We start from the raw sequence: 21326 nt of genomic DNA, 5'->3' as shown, positions 1-21326 counted from the left end.
GAGAAAAAAAGCATCGTATACAGTCTTTATGACTACAGTGTCTCTACAGAACTTGCTAATAGTACTGATTACCAATATATTTTTTCTACAACTTAGTTGGTAGGGAGTCAATATGTGTGTCCCATTTCAGGTTGCTTTGGATTGTTATGCCAAGGAATTTTACACTAGACTCTTCTTGTACCAATTCATTGCCAATGTATAATTTAATTTCATTATTCAAACTACTTTTGTTAAACTCCATCAAACATGTTTTACTGGTGCTTACATTTAAGTGGCTTTCATTAAAAAACTCAACAATTTCTTTTGTCACATTATTACACTCGGCCTCTAGTAATTACATGATTCCTTTTTACACACAATGGAAGTGTCATCGACATACATAACAACTTTGGAATTTATAGTACAATATTTAATATAATTTACACAGATCAAGAACAGAAGGGGGCCCAACACCGAGCCCTGGGGCACGCTATACTTTATGAAAGTGATCTCTGATTTGTAGACACGACTTTCCATTTTAAGTAGGACAAACTGTCTATTGCTCATATAACACTTTATTAGGTCATAATCAGCGCCTCTAATGCCCATGTTCCATAGCTTGTCTAACAGGATGTCAACATTCACACAATCAAAGGCTTTTCCAGGTCTAGGTATGCACCTGCCACATGTTCCGTGCTTTCGATACCCCCAACACCTCTTCAATTAGTTGAGCAGCTGCAGTGCTAGTTCATTTACCTTTTAGGAATCCATTTTGATTTTCAAACAGCAGGTTGTGTTTGTTAAGAAAGTTTATAATCCTGTTGTATATAACTTTCTCAACTATTTTGGAAAATACAGGAAGGATTGAGACTGGCCTGTAGTTTTCTATTTTGTTGTTGTCGCCTTTCTTAAAAATGGATGTTACCTGTGCTATTTTTAGTCTGTCTGGAAAGATGCCTGATTCTATTATATTGTTGACTACTACAGACAGAGGTACAGAGGCATTTTGGCTACAGGCTATTAAAACATTAATATTTAGGCCATCATGCCCAGCTGAATTAGAGGGTTTTAGAGAGCTAATGATGCCCATTATTTCTGCACAGTTTGTGGGGGCTAGATATATACTATGGTAACATGTATTACCTTTAAAACTGTAGTGCATATTTTTATTTTTGTCATTTATGGCTTCCCCCATGGAAGAAAAATATTTACAATTTCCAGTTGGTCTTTTATGAGCATGCCATTGTGGTTAATAGTTTAGGCCATACTGGATTTGTCACTGCAGGTTCTAAAACTGTTTATGACTGCCCAGATGCCAGCAGTTACGTTGTGTGAGTTTTGAAGCTTATTTGCAACACAGTTGCTCCTGGTCGGTGTGAGTAAGTGTTTATAGTGTGCTTGATGTATTTTGAAGGACAGAATAACATCATATAACATGAATCAGTACCTGACATAATGCTATAAATGTGCACATTTACTCATTTCTATACATCATAAAGGGAGCAGAAATTTTAGCATGGTACATTCACACAGATTTCCGGATTTTAAGTCTCAAAATTTCTGTGCCCTTTCAATGTGACTATAAGTGATGCATGATCATACAATGCAATAACAATAAAAAAACTCTCATAAATAAACATTACCTTTCCCTTTCCTTTTCCCTTTCTCTTCTGTCATTCTCCATACCATTCCTTCCATTGTTTGGTGCCTTCTCTCACCACTCTTCACCTATGTCCATCCCCCTGATGAAGGCTCTCTCTCTCTCTCTCTCTCTCTCTCTCTCTCTCTCTCTCTCTCTTTCTCTGTCTGTCTATCTCTCTCTCTCTCTTCCCATCTCCTTCTCCCAACTCCCCCCTCTCTGTCCCTCTACTTCTCCCTCCCCACCTCTCACACCCCTTTATCTTTTTCTCCCCCCGCCCCCCCTGCCTGTTTCCACCCCTCCCCCATTCTCTTTTCCATCCCTGACACACTCTCCATGTCCACCTTTCTCTCTATTAACCCTTTCCCTCCCCACTCTCCTCTCTCAATATCTCTTATATTCTCTATCCCTTCAGAACTTTGTTCATCTTGTGCAACCTCTGTGTCATCTATCTTTCCCACTCCTACTTCACACAACCCCCTCTTAGCTCTATGCATCTTTTCTCTACCCCCTCCATGCATCCATTAGTTGGCAAGTGCTCTGAGTAATCAATAATCAGTGTTGTTGTGACCATGGTAGCATGCATTTGAATATTTGCATGGTTTTGTGTGTGAATGTGTGTACTTTCTACTAGAAGAAGAGTAAGAGAACTTGACAGCTATTGAAAACTGTTAAGTATTGCTCTATCCAGGAATCTTCATTATTGCTATGATTGTTCAGTATGGACACAAGAAATCCAAAACACACACACACACACACACACACACACACACACACACACACACACACACACCTACATACACACTTGTTGTTAATTAAATTCTATTTTAATAAAAGGCATTATCCTTACAGATAAATCCCCAGTGTGTTTTCTGTTCAAACGAAAAAGACTGGGCTCATTTAAAAATTGTATATACACTATGTGATCAAAAGAATCCAGACAACTGGCTAAAAATGACTTACAAGTTTGTGGCACCCTCCATCAGTAATGCTGGAATTCAGGATGGTGTTGGCCCACCTTTAGCCTTGATGACAGCTTCCACTCTCACAGGCATAGGTTCAGTCAGGCACTGGAAGTTTTCTTTGGGAATGGCAGCCCATTCTTCATAATGTGCTGCACTGAGGACAGGTATTAATGTTGGTTGGGGAGGCCTGGCATGAAGCTGGTGTTCCAAAACATTCCAAAGGTGTTCTATAGGATTCAGGTCAGGACACCGTGCAGGCTAGTCCATTACAGGGATGTTATTGTTGTGTAACCACTCCACCACAGGCCTTGCATTATGAACAGGTGCTTGATTGTGATGAAAGATGCAATTGCCATCCCAGAATTGCTCTTCAACAGTGGGAAGCAAGAAGGTGGTTAAAACATCAATGTATTCCTGTGCTGTGACAGTGCCAAATAAAACAAGAGGTGCAAGCCCCCTCCATGAAAAATACAACTCACCATAACACCACCATCTCCGAATTTTATTGTTGGCACTACACACACTGGCAGATGACTTTCACCAGGCATTTGCCATACCCACACCCTGCCATCAGATCGCCACATTGCGTACCATGATTCATCACTCCACACAACATTTTTCCACTGTTCAAGCATCTGATGTTTACGTTCCTTACACCAAGCTAGGCATCGTTTGGCATTTACTGGTGTGATGTGTGGCTTATAAGCAGCCTCTCGACCATGAAACCCAAGTTTTCTCACCTCTCTCCTAACTGTCATAGTACTTGCAGTGGATCCTTATGCAGTGTGGAATCCCTGTGTGATGGTCTGGATAGATGTCTGTGTATTAGACATTATGACCCTCTTCAAATGTTTCTGTCAGTCAACAGATGAGGTTGGACTGTATGCTTTTTATGCTGTATGTGTCCCTTCACATTTCCACTTCACTATAACATTGGAAGCAGAGGAACTAAGAGTGCAGAAATCTTGCATACAGATGTATTACACAAGTGACACCCAATCACCTGACCATGTTCGGAGTCCATGAGGTTGCTGATATGGAGTATCTGGCAGTAGGTGGCAGCACAATGCACCAAATATGAAAAACATATGTTTTGGGGGGGGGGGGGGGGGGGGGTTGTCTGGATACTTTTGATCACATAGTGTATACAGGGTGTTACAAAAAGGTAGAACCTAACTTTCAGGAAACTATTCCTCACACACAAAGAAAGAAAATATGTTATGTGGACATGTGTCCGGAAATGCTTACTTTCCATGTTAGAGCTCATTGTATTACTTCTCTTCAAATCACATTATTCATGGAATGGAAACACACAGCAACAGAACGTACCAGCGTGACTTCAAACACTTTGTTACAGGAAATGTTCAAAATGTCCTCCGTTAGCAAGGATATATGCATCCACCCTCCGTTGCATGGAATCCCCGATGCGCTGCTGCAGCCCTGGAGAATGGTGTATTGTATCACAGCTGTCCACAATACGAGTACGAAGAGTCTTTACATTTGGTACCGAGGTTGCAAAGACAAGAGCTTTCAAATGCCCCCATAAATGAAAGTCAAGGGGGTTGAGGTCAGGAGAGCGTGGAGGCCATGGAATTGGTCTGCCTCTACCAATCCATCGGTCACCAAATCTGTTGTTGAGAAGTGCACGAACACTTCGACTGAAATGTGCAGGAGCTACATCACGCATGAACCACATGTTGTGTCGTATTTGTAAAGGCACATGTTCTAGCAGCACAGGTAGAGTATCCCATATGAAATCATGATAACGTGCTCCATTGAGCATAGATGGAAGAAACTAAAATGAGCTCTAACATGGAAATTAAGCATTTCTGGACACATGTCCACATAACATCTTTCTTTATTTGTGTGTGAGGAATGTTTCCTGAAAGTTTGGCTGTACCTTTTTGTAACACCCTGTATAATCCTGAAACAGCAGTCACTGAAATAAAATTATGACACATAATTTTGTGACCTATAAAGGTATGTTGCAAATGCACAGAAAAACAAATACTAAAATTTTCAGATGTATGTGAAAAGACACTTCTCCTGGTAAAGTTAGCTGTGTTGTGAGTTTATTGCTAAAAAACTCCAGCAATAAGAACAGATTGTTTGCATTAATATTTGTGATATGAAATGCACACCTGCAGGAAAGAGATTTACCTGTAATTGTTCATAGTGTGGCTGAGATCTTCATATGTTGATGGCGGCATTCCAGATTCTCTTGTCCATCTAATGGTAGGTTTTGGGGAGCCCTCAGCTGCACAAGAAACTAATAAATTCTGACCCATCAGAGATTCTGAATCTTTGGGTTCTACTTTCCATGATGGGGGTACTGAAAGATAACAGTCCTTGCTTTATAATTTATTTTAATTATATATTCAATGCAACAGAAAAAGTTATTGCACTAGAAATTCATTATTATTTAACGATATTGTAAAATATTTGCTGTGTCTAGAAACAAATTTTATATTGTGAACCCATGTGTGCAGGATAAGGGGAAAACATTTTGGGCAATATATATATTATGATGGACAAAGGTGGCTGAGATCTAGCAAAGGACTGTACAGAAATACAGATCAAATAAAATCATCATTTAAAAAGAGAAGATTACTGATTTATGGGGGCATATACAGAAGGAACAACAATTGTCTGACCCAGAAAATCTGGAAATTTATAACCACAAACAGCACAAAACTGAGCTGGTTTTGGGAATGCACAAGTTTGTATCTCAGTAAAAACAGTGGTGCAGCAGGTTAAATTCAGATACTCAACCACCAGGGACGGAGAGCGGAATAAGCACCCATAAGACTAAGAGAGAGACGCAGATAGAAAGAGAAAGAGAGAGAGAGAGAGAGAGAGAGAGAGAGAGAGAGAGAGAGAGAGAGAGAGAGTGAGTTTAGCTTTGATCATGCAAGAGCATTGAAAAGAAAAAGCCTATTGTGAACAACACAAAAAGTTAATGAAAGTAACTAGAGCATGATGAGGGGTTTTCATGTCTAAAGTTAGATCATTTAACACTGGAATCCAAAGCAAACAAACCAGACTTCCTGTTTATGTTGTTGTAGAATATTCTGTATTACATTGCATCCTTATGTGACTGCATATCTTTCATTTCTCCTCAAGATTTTTGTGGTGGTTCCATATATCTGTTCTTCAAATTCTTCCACATAAGATAATAAATTATGAGTTTTTAGTTGGGGCAACAAATGTCTGAAGAATAAATAAACTGAAATATTTATCAACTGTAAACGAGAACATAATACATTTACTAATTCAACTATATCAGAGGAAAAATGAATTAGTGAAAAATCAAATATAATAACCAGTTTGAGCAATGAGGAAGTTGTGTAATATTTTTCCAGACAAGGTAGGAAAAATGAGACAATATTACACCATGGAAGGAGGAAACGATTGTATGTAGCAAAGAGTTATGACTACTATAAAGCACAGAGATAGTTTTTTATAAGTTCTCAAATTAAAGCCTCCTGTTTTTGTTTCATTTCTCTACAATGAAGCAAAAAAAGTGAGAAGTAGTCAAAAGCGATAAGAAGGCGGGCAAATAATGTATAACGCTAAAGAAGAGGCACATGGAAAGCAAGAGTAGTGGTCGAATTAACCAATTTTATTATGATTCATATTTTATATTTCTTTCACTCAGCTTTTAAGTCAAAATAATTGTCTCTGTGACATTTCTGGAGAACTGAGTTCCTTTTGTTTTACCTTAGTTTCATATGAATTACTATTCTGTAAAAAAAATGAGATCATTTAAACCTGATACATGCTCCGACCTATAACATATGGTTACAATGCAAAACAGCTTATTTACTTAGTTATTGTTCTTGAAGACAGAATTTTCACAGTTGTTTTCAGCCTAAGAAATATTGCTGAAATATGGCTGAAACTATTTGACATATTTTGTATTGTGATGTAGTAACATGTACAGAACAATTTTTGTAAAATAATTGGAATATTTGAAATTACAAAGGAGACACAGGATTATGAATACAAATAAATAAGTACCATATTTTTGATACTGCTACAAGAATAAAATTTGTAGTATGCATGTATTGTGGATCATCCTTTACCTAAAATGTTTTTAAAAAAGGAGCTTATATTGACATGATACTTAGAGTTATTCTCAATCATAAACTGAAAGGTATACCATTTACTACCAGCAGTGTTGTGTGGTTGGTTGTTGCAACAGCATTTGAGGCTTGGCATGTATAATTTCCTGAATGAAGCACAGATAGGCTGTTGAATGTTAATGCTCTTGAGTAATCATCCAGACTCTTCTCAGTCACAGCTAGTGCTGGAGGTATCTCAGATCCATCTTTTAGCCAGCGAAACGTAATTGGAAAATCCCCTTTGGTAACTACACAATTCAGATGTATGCGCATACCTTCTTGCAGATCAGATTTTGTGGGTATAGGGTCAATGGCTGGAGCCTCTAGAAGAGAAACAATTGAAGGTAATCTGCTTTTTCTTCAATTTTGCAGTTGTTACTTTACTTTCATATTACATAACTTCCTACAGTCAACAACTATGCTAAATGTGTACAATGAAGAGATATAATACTGTGAATAATAAAAGTTTTAAACTGAACAAATATTTTACCAGTCCACAGTAGTTAGAACAATATTACACATTTTATTATACTTACTGTTCATTCATTCATGTCTTGAAGGCATTTCTCCTAGCATGAGAGACAATCTTAACATACAAGCAGTTAATTGAGAAATATATATGTATGCATCAGCATTATGAAGTGAATCAAATCACCACCTACAAATTCCTACGATGTGTAGAGGATGCCAGGTAGAAAGTGGTTTGAATAGAAATACATTTAGAGATGCCTTTCCTTGCTCCGGAACAAACAAGTAAAGCAACATATTTCACTCTAGAGGATGAAATAGTGATAACAATTTGTAGTGCTCTGGTAATGATTTCATTTGTAACCAACTAACTAATGATATTGTGAAAAGGAAATTTGCTACTCACCATACGGCGGAGATGCTGAGTCGCAAATAGGCACAACAGTAAGACTGTCACAAATACAGCTTTCAGACAGTAAGGCCTTCATTAGAATTAGACAGCAAATACACACATACACACTCACACTGATGCAATTCACCCACACATGACTGCAGTCTCAGGCAACTGAGGCCACACTGTGAGAAGCAGCACCGGTTTGTGATGGGAGTAGCCCTGCCTTTGATGGGATAGGTAATGACCGGACTGGAGTAGATAGTGGTGGGAGCACGTATAGGACAGGTCTTGCATTTAGGTCTATTTCTGGGGTATGAGCCATGAGGTAAGGGTTTGGGAGTAGGGGTTGTGTAGGGATGAACAAGTATATTGTGTGGGTTCGATGGATGGTAGAACACCACTGTGGGACGGGTCGGAAGGATAGTGGGCAGGAACTAACTAATGAAATAACTAACTAATGAATGAAATGACAATGCCTAATTTTAAAAACTCTACTAATTGCATAATATGATACAAATTTCAGTGGAAGGAGAGGTGTAACATTAAAAGTGGATACTGTATGTTTTGTATGTACACCAGCACTGGTACACTCAGTTACACCAGTCTGTTCCTGATATATTGACTTTTACATTCAAACAGTTATCTGTCTGGCAGTGTAAATGTACTAGAAGTTTGTAAGGAGAACTTAAAACATTCTGTATAAGCTCATAGTTTTTACATGATACATGTACTCTTATTAACTTCCATTACTGATTCATGAGGTCTGCTGATGTGATATTAATAAAGAATCTTTAATTTTGCTTATTTTTACTTGAAAACTGCAAGTAATGTCAAGTAAGACATTACACATGTGTCATTTTTAAAGTAAGAACTACAGTGTGTCATGTCCATACATCCTCTCACATGGCATCTGTTCATGGTCATCTACTCTTGGCCAGTCTCTCACTATGGCACCATTATGTTTCACTTCTCTGCCAGTGTTGGCTGCATGGTTATACTGCTTTGTCAGTCAGTAGTCCTGCTAATTGTGAAGTGTGCTTGGTTATTTGATCCTTAAATGCAAAACAAGTTAACCCTGCTGAAATTCACTGGCAGCTTGTTGAAGTTAAAGGTCCAGGTGTAATGAATGACACAAATGTGCACAAATGGTGTAGGCTGTTTAATGAAGAAAGGACAATGTTCATGATGATGAACACTCTGGTGTCTTTGTTTTGGAGCACAGTCTCAAGGATGGTGACGAGTTCATGAGTCAAATGTGACTGGTGATGAAATGTGGATTGTGCACTACACTCCAGAAATGAACATCAAACCAGTGAGTGGCATCATTGAAACTCCCCAGCAAAACCATGAACATTTTTCAACATGGAAAATCATGACCACGTTTTTTTTGTACTGGAAAGACATTCTTCTGTTAGATGTTTTGCCAAAAAGAATGACAATAAATACTGGGAGGTATTTGAAACATTGTTAAAGCTTAGACATGCTATTCAAAATTGGTGGTGGGGACTGCTCTCTAGCAGCGTCATTCTGCTTCACAAGAGTGCCTGACCTCATGTTGCAGCAAGAACAAATGTGCAGCTGAACAAGTTTCATTACTGGATCATCCAGCACACAGCCATGACTTGGCATATCAGACTTTCACCTGTTTTCGAAACTGAAGGAATTTCTTTTCAAAAACCATATGATGTTCCAATTTCTAAGAGAGAAGTGGTAGAAAAAGAGTTACAAAAACTTGAAAGATTTGGGAGTATAAAAGGGAGTAAAAGTGGATAGAATAACCTGATAGTCAGTATTTCTAAAAGATGTGGGGGGTGTTAAAATTGTTCTGGGCTCTTGGATTTTGAACAGGTACATACAAAGAGAAAATATGGATGAACTCTCATATAAACTCAAGAGCATAAAACTAATGAGTACCCTAGATTTAACATCAGGTTTTCATCAAATACCTCTGTCACCAGAATCTAGAAAATATACTGCCTTCTTGTACAATGGTAAGTTTATCAGTACAAGGTTGTACTGTTTGGTTTAACTGTGTCACCGGCTGAATTCATTAGAGCATTGGACTGTGTATTGAATGAAGAACTGAGGTCTAAATTAGCTACCTATGTGGATGACATTTTGGCATGTAATTTAAATTGAGATGATCATTACCGGTTGTTGAAGGAAATATTTTCAAAATTAAGGGAAGGGAGTATGACTTTAAAACTAGAAAAATGTAATTTTGGAATTAAAGAAATAAAATTTTTGGGTCATTACATTTCTGAAGAAGGTATTCTCCTTATACTGAAAAGATAGAAACTATTGCTTTGTCTCAGTAACTTACTTAAGAAAAATGTAATTTGGAAATGGGATCAAAAGTGTCAGGAAGCTTCTGAAAAGATCAAACAAACCCTATGCAATAGTAGGATCCTATTTAGACCAGACTTTTCTCTCCCATTTTGTTTATGCTGTGACTCAAGTAACTATAGCTTAGGAGCTCATTTATTTCAAATACATGAAGAAAATGGAATAAGGAAGTGTTGTTCCACAGCATTTGTAAGTAGAATCCTATTAAAACATGAGCATTAATACACAGTGACTGAAAAGGAATTTCTTGCCGTACATTGGGCTTTTACAAACTTTAAGATGTACCTTCTAGGCCACAAAGTAATAGTGTTTTCTGACTATAAGGCATTGAGTTACTTACAAGAATGTAGGTTGTACCACAGGTGGTTAACCAGGTGGACAATGTTTCTTCTATTTGATCATGAAATTAGGTACATGAAAGATTCAAATAACAAAATTGCAGATGCATAATCTCAATTACTTGTAGGAAATGACCAAATACTTCATGACCAAGAGGAAGAGAAAGAGTTTACACTTAAGTACATGAAAGGAGTAAAGAGTAAGAAAACTATTAAAGCCATCTGTGATGACATCACAAGGAACCAAAATCACGATAACAATTGGAAACTAGTTAAGAGACTGTTAGGAAAGCCAGGAGAAGGTAAAGTTGCAAAATTCTACAAAGTATCCAAAGGTATACTGTTTCATAGAACCCAAGAAGACTCAGATGTTCAAAAACTATGCTGGCCAGAACACTTTATTAAAAAATTTAGTTAGTTTTACTCATGAAAGCTATGAACATTGAAAAACCATTAAGTCTCATGGCTGTTGATCTTTATGGACCCCTCCTGACATCAAAAGGAGGATACAATTACATTATGGTGATGGAAGACATTGTCTCAAAATTTATTAAACTCTGCCCTATTAGAAAAGCCACTAGCCATACAATTGCATTAATAGTTGAAAACAAGTATATCCCTACAATAGGTTAACCTGAAGCCATCTTATCAGATGACAGGTCACAGTTCATTGTAAACAGCTGGAGATATATGATTCAAAGAACAAAAATTAAACACATTTTAATATCTGCCTATAATCTGTCAAGTAACCCATCAGAGAGAAGCATGCGATGCGAGAAATTGGGAGATTGTATAGAACATGCTGTAGCCATAAACATACATCCTGGATTGAACACACTGCAGATTTTGAAGGTGTTGCAAATAGTTTACAACAATCAACTACAGATTTTTCCCCTTTTGAAGTTATGTTTAGCAGGAAGCCACCAAATTTCATAAGTGAATCCATAGATTTCCCAACTTGTACACCCATTTCAGCCAAGGAATGAGAAGAAATTGTTAAGAACATGACGAAGAAGCAAGGTGACACTAGGAAAAAGAAACATGAAAACAAAGTAAAAACCACTCAGATAAATCTTGGTGACTTGGTCCTTGCTAAAACTCATGAATGATCAAAATGACTCACTTCCGGACATAAGAAATTCTTCTATATTAACATTGGACCCTTTGAAGTAGTTGAAACCCCCCACCCCAATGCACACAGACTGGTATATCCTAAGTCCAGAAAACTCTGAGCTGTGAGAAATATTACTGTCTTTAAGCCTTACATCATAAAAATATATTAAAAATAAAGATTCCAAGACTTACTAAGCGGGAAAGCGCCGGTAGACAGACACAATAAAATAACACACAAACACACACACAAAATTTCTAGCTTTCGCAACCAACGACGCTTTCTATGTGGGAATGACCAGCAACAAACTGTCCATTCGCAAGAATGGACACAGGCAGACAGTGTTTGTTGGTAATGAGGATCACCCTGTGGCTAAACATGCCTTGGTGCATGGCCAGCACATCTTGGCACAGTGTTACACCAACCGGGTTATCTGGATACTTCCCACCAACACCAACCTATCCGAACTCCGGAGATGGGAACTTGCCCTTCAATATATCCTCTCTTCTCGTTATCCACCAGGCCTCAATCTCTGCTAATTTCAAGTTGCCGCCACTCATACCTCACCTGTCATTCAACATCATTTTTGCCTCTGCACTTCCGCCTCGACTGACATCTCTGCCCAAACTCTTTGCCTTTAAATATGTCTTCTTGTGTCTGTATATGTATGGATGGATACGTGTGTGTGTGTGTGTGTGTGTGTGTGTGTGTGTGTGTGTGTGTGTGTATGTGTGTGTGTGTGTGTGTGTGTGTGCGAGTATATACCTATCCTTTTTTCCCCCTAAGGTAAGTCTTTCCGCTCCCGGGATTGGAATGACTCCTTAACCTCTCCCTTAAAACCCACATCCTTTCGTCTTTCCCTCTCCTTCTCTCTTTCCTGAAGAAGCAATCATTGGTTGCGAAAGCTAGAAATTTTGTGTGTGTGTTTGTGTGTTATTTTATTGTGTCTGTCTACCGGTGCTTTCCCGCTTGGTAAGTCTTGGACTCTTTGTTTTTAATATATTTTTCCCATGCGGAAGTTTCTTTCTATTTTATTTACATCATAAAAACTTAGTTTTCAAAATTTGCAGAAGACAAGTAGGGGATCTCAAGATCTGTCCAGGACACTTCAGTGGATATGTCAATTACTCTTCTTCCTAGCCTGTCACTGCTTTGTAAAACGTTAGGTAGTATCTTCAACTGTCTTAGATTTTGGGTAATGTATAGTTAACATTTTGAGATAGGGAAACATATATTTTGAACAGAAGCATTGGTGAACAGTCATTTTTGACAGTAAACAGAAACATACAATCTATACAACACTGATTATGTAAAATTCAGAGAGTTAACACCTATTTGATTATTTTCTGAGTCCAAAAGTAATGCAGGAGGATGCTTTTCTGTGTGTAGTGAAAAAGAAAAAATAAAGTTTTTCGATTATACCAGAAAGGTAAGGTAATGGAATTTAAAAAAAATGGACAAGTATATCAAATTAAGTTGAACACCCTGAGTAACCAGTAAACATGAAAGTGTAAAAGGTTGCATAATTGCACGAGTAATGAGATTCGTACACAGTGTCTACCCAATTTTTGGTAAATTTTGAGGAGGTGTATGGTGCATATAGCTATTAGTAGAAGAGCACACCTGAGATATTTAGTGTCATGCACTAGCTTTCAAAATGTTTGTATAATGTAACAAGTGAAAGTACAGTTGCCTAGTGGAGTGAATTTGAAAGGAATGAAGTGATTGTAGGGGGTGTTACCTTTCCGAACCTTAAGTTGAAGTAACGTGATTGTATACAGTAATGAGTTGTGCAAGCAATGCAATGATTACATACAGTAAAGTAATAAAACATGTAAATAGTGTAATGTCTGTTTCTGTTGTTAGAGGAAAAGCTATACCAGTTGTGAGGTCTGCTGCTATGTGGTATCATTTTGTGAGGTTGATCTGTTGTGTAATATGAAGCAGATGATTTTTTTAGGTAATTATTACTATGGAGTATTTAGTGGAGTAATGAGGTGATATTATCAAGACATGAGATGAAGTTATTACATTGATACAGTGAGGAGATATTTTATGTATTTAATGAAGTGTTGATGTATTACTGATGTAATGAGGGGAATGATGTAAGGTAGGGACTGGTTAGGGAACCTATCTTTTCTTACTGTGGAGAAAGTTTATGAAAGACACACATAGTCAGCAAGGTTTGTAACGCAAGCTGCTTTTGATCTGAAGTAACAGATGCAAGTAAATACTCAGTTATATTTACGCAGAAAGGCTGATTCTATTTGAAGTGTGACATCTTTTGTAATTAGGGAAAATGTCAGTAATCTGTACACTGAAAAGTGATTAAGCACCTCATTGGTAATTTAGGTGAAGATCATGACACAGAAAACAGTATTCATATTAGGTTTCAGGCTCTTGTTCTTTCTTTAGCAAAAATCTACACATTGACACATACAATGATCAAAAACACACACACTGTACCACAGCAAGACTGACTGTTCAGTGTTGATTATTGAGAGAAATTGCCTTGGTAGATGGAGATGGGAAGGATGGTAGGGAAGCATACATGGGGCGAGTTGTGATAAGTGTGAGCTGGATATTTTGACATATTACTCAGAGGCTGCAGAACAAGATGAAACAAGTGCAGAGAGTTGAGCTAGAATAGATAGAGAGGCGGAAGGGGCAGAAAAAAAGGGATGGGAGGAAAGTAAGGATGGTGGAGATGAAGGGGAAGGAGGAAGGGAGAAAGGGAAAGGACATTAAGAAAGGGGTAGTGGGAGGGGAGAGAGAAAAAGAGAGAGAGAATGCCCATGTGGGTCATGTGGGAGGGGAGGGAACAGTGGTAGAAGAAGACAGTACTTGATATGGATGGGGGGGGGGGGGGGAATTGTGTGAATAGAATGTAACATGAGACAGTGGAAAACAGATTAGCCTAGGTTTAGGTCTGTAGGATAGAGAGATAGCAGCATATGCTGGAAAGACAATTCCAACCTACATAGTTCAGCGAAACTACTGCTGGGAAGGAAAACCCAAATGACTCACATAGTGAAGCACCTGTTGAAGTCATGGATCATTCCTTTGTAGTTGGGCCAGATTCAAGCTCTGTCTCATACACCCATCCATCACCTCCTGCTGCAACCAAGTCCCAGGAATTTCCTCACTTATAAACGACAGGGCTACGTGTGAAAGCAGCCACTTGAAACATCAGGTTATACTGCAGTCACTGTGCAGCATTCTCTGTGGGCATGACAAGTATTAGCTTTCTACTCACATGTATGGCCACGACCAAACTGTGGCAAATTGTGAACTTGACCATCCATTAGCCAAATATGCAGTGCAGCACAAGGCAAATGACTTCAAAAGCTACTTCACTATGTGAGCCATTTGAATACTCCCTTTCAGCACAACTCGCTGTGAACTACACTGGTGGGAATTCTCTCTTCAGCACATCTTGCATCCTCAAAATCCTCCTGGTGTAAACCTCTGCCTCGCCATCCCTCTTCCCTTCAGTCTTTTGTTCACACCATTCCTTCACTGTCCAGATCATGTATTGCCTTTTCCTATCAACTGCCCCCCCCCCCCCCCCCCATCCCACATGGACTCTCTCTCTCTCTCCCTTCCCCTTTCCCCCCATTTCCACCCCTTCACCCCTTTATCTTTCTCTCTTCCCTTTCTCTCTTTCATTTCATATCCAGCTTGCTCTGCTTTCCTCCCCTCTCGTCCTCCTCCCCCTCTCTATCTCTTATATGCTCTTGCCTGCGAACTCCTTTTGTCTTGTTGGGCAACCTCTGGGACCTCAGTCAAAAGGCCTGAAAACCAGCTTCACATTATCCCACTACCTGCTCCTTGCCTTGTGCATCCTTCTCTACCCTGTCCCCACTTCCATCTACCGAGACAACTGCTCTCAGAAACTGATAATCAACATCAGTCTCATCATGACCACGGGTGTGTACGTTTAGGTGTCACTTCATGTACTTTTTCTAGAGAAACAGCAAGAGCTCAAAAAATAGTGTGAACACTATTTGCTGTTGCATTTTTCTATGCACTGCCCATCAGTCAGCTATAGGTGAGTGTTTGCTTTTCCTTTATTTTATGTGTTATTCCATTCAGGAATATCTGTTGTTGTTATTTATATTTGATGCTAACAAATAACTCTTTTCTTTCTGTTGCAAGTCTGCATTTTATATCCTCTCTACTTCAGACATTGTCGTTTCTTTACTGACAAAATAGCAAAACTTTTCAAGCAGTTTCAGTGTCTCATTTTCTAATCTAACTTCCCTAGTATCACCTGATTTAATTTAAATGTATTTCATTATTATTGTTTTGCATTTGCTGATATTTATCTTGAAACATATTTCCTACATTATCCATTCAGTCAAATTGATCTTCCAAGCCTTTAATTATCTCTGATATGATCACAGTATCATACTTAAACATTAAAGTTTTTATTAATTCCCTCTGAAGTTCAATTCCTTTTCCAAACTCTTTGGTTTCCTTTACTGTTTGCTCAGTGTGCAGACTGTTAATATGAAGCTAGTCTATAATCCTGCCTCACTCCCCCCCCCCCCCCCCCCCCCGGTGACTACTGTCCTTCGATGCCCATTGACTTTTTTCTGTTCAAGTTGCAGATAACCTTTCGTTTCCCGTATTTTATACCTGTTATCTTCAGATTTCTGTGCATGATTCCTGTCAATAATGGCAAGAGCTTCATCTAAATCTCCAAATCCATTAGAAATAGAATTATCTTACCTTTGCTTTATTTTGTAAGATATTATGTAGGGTCTGTCTTACATACCTTGAGGACCCAAAGTGATCAAGTTTAGCTTCTACTAATCATTTTGTTATTTTATAAATAATTTGTGTCAGCATTTTACTAAAATTTTGGCTCAGTAATATTCACATCTGTGTGCACCTACCCACTTCTAAATAGAATTATTATTTTTGAAGAGTGTGGCTATTTCAGCTCTGTGATATATCTTGCACACCAGTTGGAATAGTTTCATCATGGTTGGTTCTCCCAAGAATCTCATCAATTATGTGGCAATGTTATCTGATTCAGGTGCCATGTTTTAACTTAAGCATTTCCTCTTCCCTTTGCAAAAAAATTAACTTCAAGTTTTTTCATTTGCATTGTTCATCTATATGTTCCTTGCACCTTTCTGTCTTTCTTTCTTTACATTGCACTTTTCCCAATTGAGCTGTTGATACTCATATAGCTGCTTCTCTTTCCTCCAAAGGTCTACTCAATTTTCCTACAGGCAGCATCACTTACAAGAAAGTTTTAATGATGTGATAATATGATGAATATGATGCATATTCCATTGGCATACTTTATATCATTTCAAGATGTTCAGAACACATATTACTTGAGTTTATATTTCATGAAGAAAATGTTTGCAGATTAATTCAAATATCTGAAGATGACAATAAATTGCTGAAACCAGTAGTGAAGTAATCAGACAATCTTGATGTAATAAAGTATTATATGAACATTTAAAAGGTCACATACTCCCCTACAACAATATGTCAGTTTAAAAAAAAAATATCTGCAACCTTCTGGAGTCCCCAGGTGTCTGCCAAAAATATAACCTTCTCTCATTATTATTAAACCAACTGTTTGTGAGGATTAACTGTACTGTTCAAGATCCTACCAGGTGACTTTCCCTTTCAGATCTCTCTCCCCCCCCCCCCCCCCCCTCCAAGGTTATCTCCTACTATTTTTCATTATCTTCCTTTTTTTTACTATTGGATTCTAGCCCCTTATCATAATTACATTTGCATCTCTCATAAAAAACTGAATAATATCTTTTCCATCATCATACATTCTTTCAGCCCCTTCACCATACTGTAGTAGATATATATATTTATGCTACTGTTGGTCTTGGCATAGTGTCTGTTATAGCTACAATAATGTATTTACTATATAGTTCATAGTAGTCACCTGTTTTCCTGTTTTCTTGTTTTTATTAGTTTTACATGTTTCTTAAAAAGATGAAACTTTCATTATTAGATTGTGCCTGATAATGCAGAAATCTAATGATGTATAACAGGCAATCACTTTAAATTTCTGTATGTACTACAGTAGAAAGAATCTTTTAGTTATTAAAATTGTTGTAGTATTACATTCTTGTGGTTAAGGCATTACTCATTTTAATATTTCTTACCCATGACCTGGACATTCAGCTTGCTCCTCGAAGTTTGGCCATCAGGATTGGATGCCACACACACATATCCAGCATTATCACTCTTGTGTATATTTCTTATTACTAATGTGCCATTTGGAAACACAAGATGTCTGTGGTTTTCAGGTAAAGCCTTTCCTAGAAAAAAAATGGAGACAGTATGAACAACTTATTTCATAATTATAGAAAGGTAAGTTAAGGGATATTTATTAAATGTAGCATGCAAGAAATGTTGAGGAACTACCTATACTGCAAATCAAATTACACACTTGGTTTAGATTGTTGCTAGTATTATACCATCAAAACTATTTTTTTTTAAAACTGCTACTAGTTCTCTGTGACAACTTACACTTTTTGCTGTGCCCTTTTCTATGTATCATTTGCAAGGAGGACAATCTGACACCAAGGGAATGTTCTGTGAATGAGTCTTAAAGCTGCAACACAGCCAGGCTCAATAGTTAAAGCAACAATCCCTAGCTGATCACTGTTTCTGGAAAAGCTTTTATTTAGAACTGAGGCAGCTGCAACAACCAAGCACAGCTAACTTAAAAAATTAAAAAAAAAAAATAAAAACATTCATGTGTGATTGGGTGTAAATCTACATAACAAACTTTAAGCAGTTCACAATTCACCAGCACCATTTTTCAATTTATGTGTGGTCAGACATCAAAGACGACTAGGTAATGGGACCAACTTGTTGTCACACATGCTGAGAGAGAAGTGTGGGAAAGAGGGAGGGAGAGTGTGTAGTTCTTGCAAAACGTTATGTCCTTTACAGACACAGAGTGAAATATTGCGCATGCATAATGAGGAGCCAGTCATTAGATATTCTGGCCTGAAATTGATAAGTTGTCTATTTTACAGGACAGGATGTGAGTTCAGTTTGCAAAAATATCTTTCTAGATGAGGCACAATAGACATTGCTTAAGGGACTGAATACTACGAGAGTCTCTGGTTTTTAAATGTTTAGGTGCCAGAATGAACCTCTACAACCATACATCCTCCTCGCCCACTCCCCTCTTCTCACCAGCCATAAAAATCACTTGGTCCAATTTTTATAAACCTGTGATTAATTTTGCAATGAGAAATCGGGTTCACAAAACTCTGCTCGATACTGACAGTTGTGAAACATAATTTCTTAGATTCAAAACAATAAAAACACAAGATTTAATAAAAAACAAGAGGTAATCATCTATCCCTGTAGCAGTGTCATTGTGGTCCAGTTCTCTGCTCAATATGTATTGGCATGAGCAGGTGGTGTTGCAAGCCAATCTTGTACAGGGCAGTGAAATGGATAAAATTTTCAAAGTCCCAGAGTGAAGCTATCTCTTCATTACAGCAATGATGGCATGAGGCAGCAACAATGAAAACATTTCACAATCAGGAGTGGTTCAGAGCAAAACACATCAGCATTTCTGGCAAGCCACATAGTAGGGTTCAGCAGAATGTAGTTGGCCAGAGCAGGTAAACAGCCTCCTGTCATCTTCAAGGCTAAGGCGAATGCAACAAATGGTAGCAAGAGCTTTTACGAACCGGTTCTATACTATAACAAACTTGTTAAGCAATCATACCACAAGGAAAACAACTGATGCCACTGTAATAGCAAGCCCTATGCGGTAATGATGAATGATGATGTATAAACATTAGCTACTACTTCGCTCCATAAATACAGCAGCAGTTTAGTTCATAGGGCAGTCAGTCAGATGGATTGAGGGTGGTGTAAATAATGTTTGCACTCCATTCCCTGACTGCAACGAAGTGATATCTGGCACAAATCTTTTGCAGATTTCCTGCACACTTTTGAGAATAACATCTGTCACTGGGAGGGTTGTCTACCTCGGAATAATCACCAGTCACAGATTTCCTCTGTCGCAGATTGGAGTGCTTGGAGGCCTTTTCTACCCATCAGCATCAGGACATCAGCATTTCTGACATTCCGGTTAATCGAATAGCGAATACCTGGATGGCAGGTCAGTACCGTCCCAAGTTCGTGTCTCGGTCCGGCACACAGTTTTAATCTGCCAGGAAGTTTCAGTATAGTCGAACTTCTCGGCTACACTATAACCGTCATCGTGGTACGACGGATGACGAAGAAAGGTGGTGAGCTGGAGGGGACAGGGCACCTCCCAAGTCAGTATGTGTAAGTTCAGCATATGTGCCGCTTCCACCCACCACTTCTGCATCAAAAACAGCCAGTGCTGGGGCCTCAACAAGTGGAGAACTGCCAGTGCAGCAGCTGGCTGGAACAAAGAGAGCGGATTCGGCTGCCTTGAGTGGGCTGAATGCCGCTTACGATGCGATTCCTCACCGGGCATTGACTGATGATACCAACCATGATTCGAGATGTTACCTGTATTTTCATGGAAATAAATAAATAATTCTGAATCTCCTTTCACTGGGCCCACCAGTGACCACAAGTCACTACCACCCTTCTGAGGAAAACTGGCAAGGAGCGAACTAGGAGAGTGCCTTCTGACACAGAACCAGCCATACTTACACCCTCCCAATAGTCGCCTCTTGCAAAATTGGTGTCAGGAAGTGGTTCTGCTTCTGACCTAACAGCATCTCTATCAGAAGGTACAAAGCATTTCGTACAGAGCCACACCAATAGTTACAACAATTGTGGGGTGAGTCACTGAAAAGCTTTGTTTCTCACACAAGTATGCTTTGGTGATGATCATGTCCAGAATAAGAAACAGTATTCAGAGTTACTTTTTACAAAGCCCATTATCTGAATTGAAGGGAAATTGTAGTAACAGGTGTGTGTACGTGGACAATAAAAAAAAGATCCTGGCTTTTTCCTGAATTTCCTCGTTGAAAATAAGTTTTTTCCGGGCTGAAAATACATATTTTTCGGGTGTAGATACACTTTCTCCAAGTTAAGTAACAACACACTTTCTCCCGGAACTGTAAAAATTATCAATCCTTTGAATGGTAAAGGTTTTATATACCAGCGTAAAACTTCCAGGCACTTTAGGAAACGATAGGGCCTACCCAGCAAAAAATAATGCGTTTTGGAAAGATCTTTGATGTCCAGCAACATGTACGCTGCAAGTTTCTGAAGCACTGAAATCGAAATTGTGATGCTCGTCTGTCAGCCAATCATAGTTTACGTTACGTTATCTCTCCAGTAAGTTAAAGCAGTTATTGAGAGTATAGAGCTTGTGATGTAGTCAGCTAATAGCAACATCTCTGTCAATTACCATTAACACACAAATACGAAAGTTCAAGGTTTAAATTAATAAACATATAGTATAGCTGTAAGAAAAGTTAAGCTTTCACGTATAATATAGGTCTTTTTAGCGTATGTTAATCCTTTAAGATATATCAAATGCAAATGTACTGGTAAAACTTGAAATAATGGCATAAATGGCTAGTCTTCAGGGCCCAAAATTTTTCCAAGTGGCTGGTGCTGGAAGTGTTAAGGTATGAATGAGAGTCAAACGCTCTGTGATTTAAGAAATTCGTCACATAGTCTCACACCTAACATAATTTATCTTGCGTAAAAATAAATTTACTTTGAAAGTAACGCTTCTCAAACCACCGTTCATAATATTTTCCCGCGAGTTGTATAGGAATTTTAGATTCGTTTGAGCAGTTGCCAGAGACCGCCAGAAGACATGATTACTGCACATGAGCAGCTGCGATGACGTAGTTCAAAGTACATTAGAATTGCTGTATGTGGCGACTTCAACATAGACTTTTTTTATTGGTTCACTGCAATACTGTTAAGTAGCATTTTCCTTGAAGTTTACATCCACACAGCATTGCAAAAAGCTTGTAATAAAGAATACA

At 38.3% G+C, this 21326-nt stretch overlaps 1 protein-coding gene across 1 annotated transcript in view; it reads right to left on the bottom strand.

Annotated features, from left to right (window-relative positions):
- Positions 1–21326, bottom strand: part of LOC126335832 (Down syndrome cell adhesion molecule-like protein Dscam2) — a 313257-nt gene that overhangs the window by 225603 nt on the left and 66328 nt on the right. The window contains exons 5-7 of the mRNA XM_049999299.1: positions 17514–17669; positions 6746–7030; positions 4744–4915 (exon numbers count right to left, since the gene is read on the bottom strand). Of these exons, the coding sequence (XP_049855256.1) occupies positions 4744–4915; positions 6746–7030; positions 17514–17669 (613 nt within the window). The remainder of the gene's footprint in view (positions 1–4743; positions 4916–6745; positions 7031–17513; positions 17670–21326) is intronic.

The sequence above is a fragment of the Schistocerca gregaria genome, chromosome 2, assembly GCF_023897955.1.
Source record: "Schistocerca gregaria isolate iqSchGreg1 chromosome 2, iqSchGreg1.2, whole genome shotgun sequence".
Lineage (NCBI taxonomy): Eukaryota > Metazoa > Arthropoda > Insecta > Orthoptera > Acrididae > Schistocerca > Schistocerca gregaria.
This window is presented reverse-complemented; position numbering and strand designations above follow the sequence as displayed.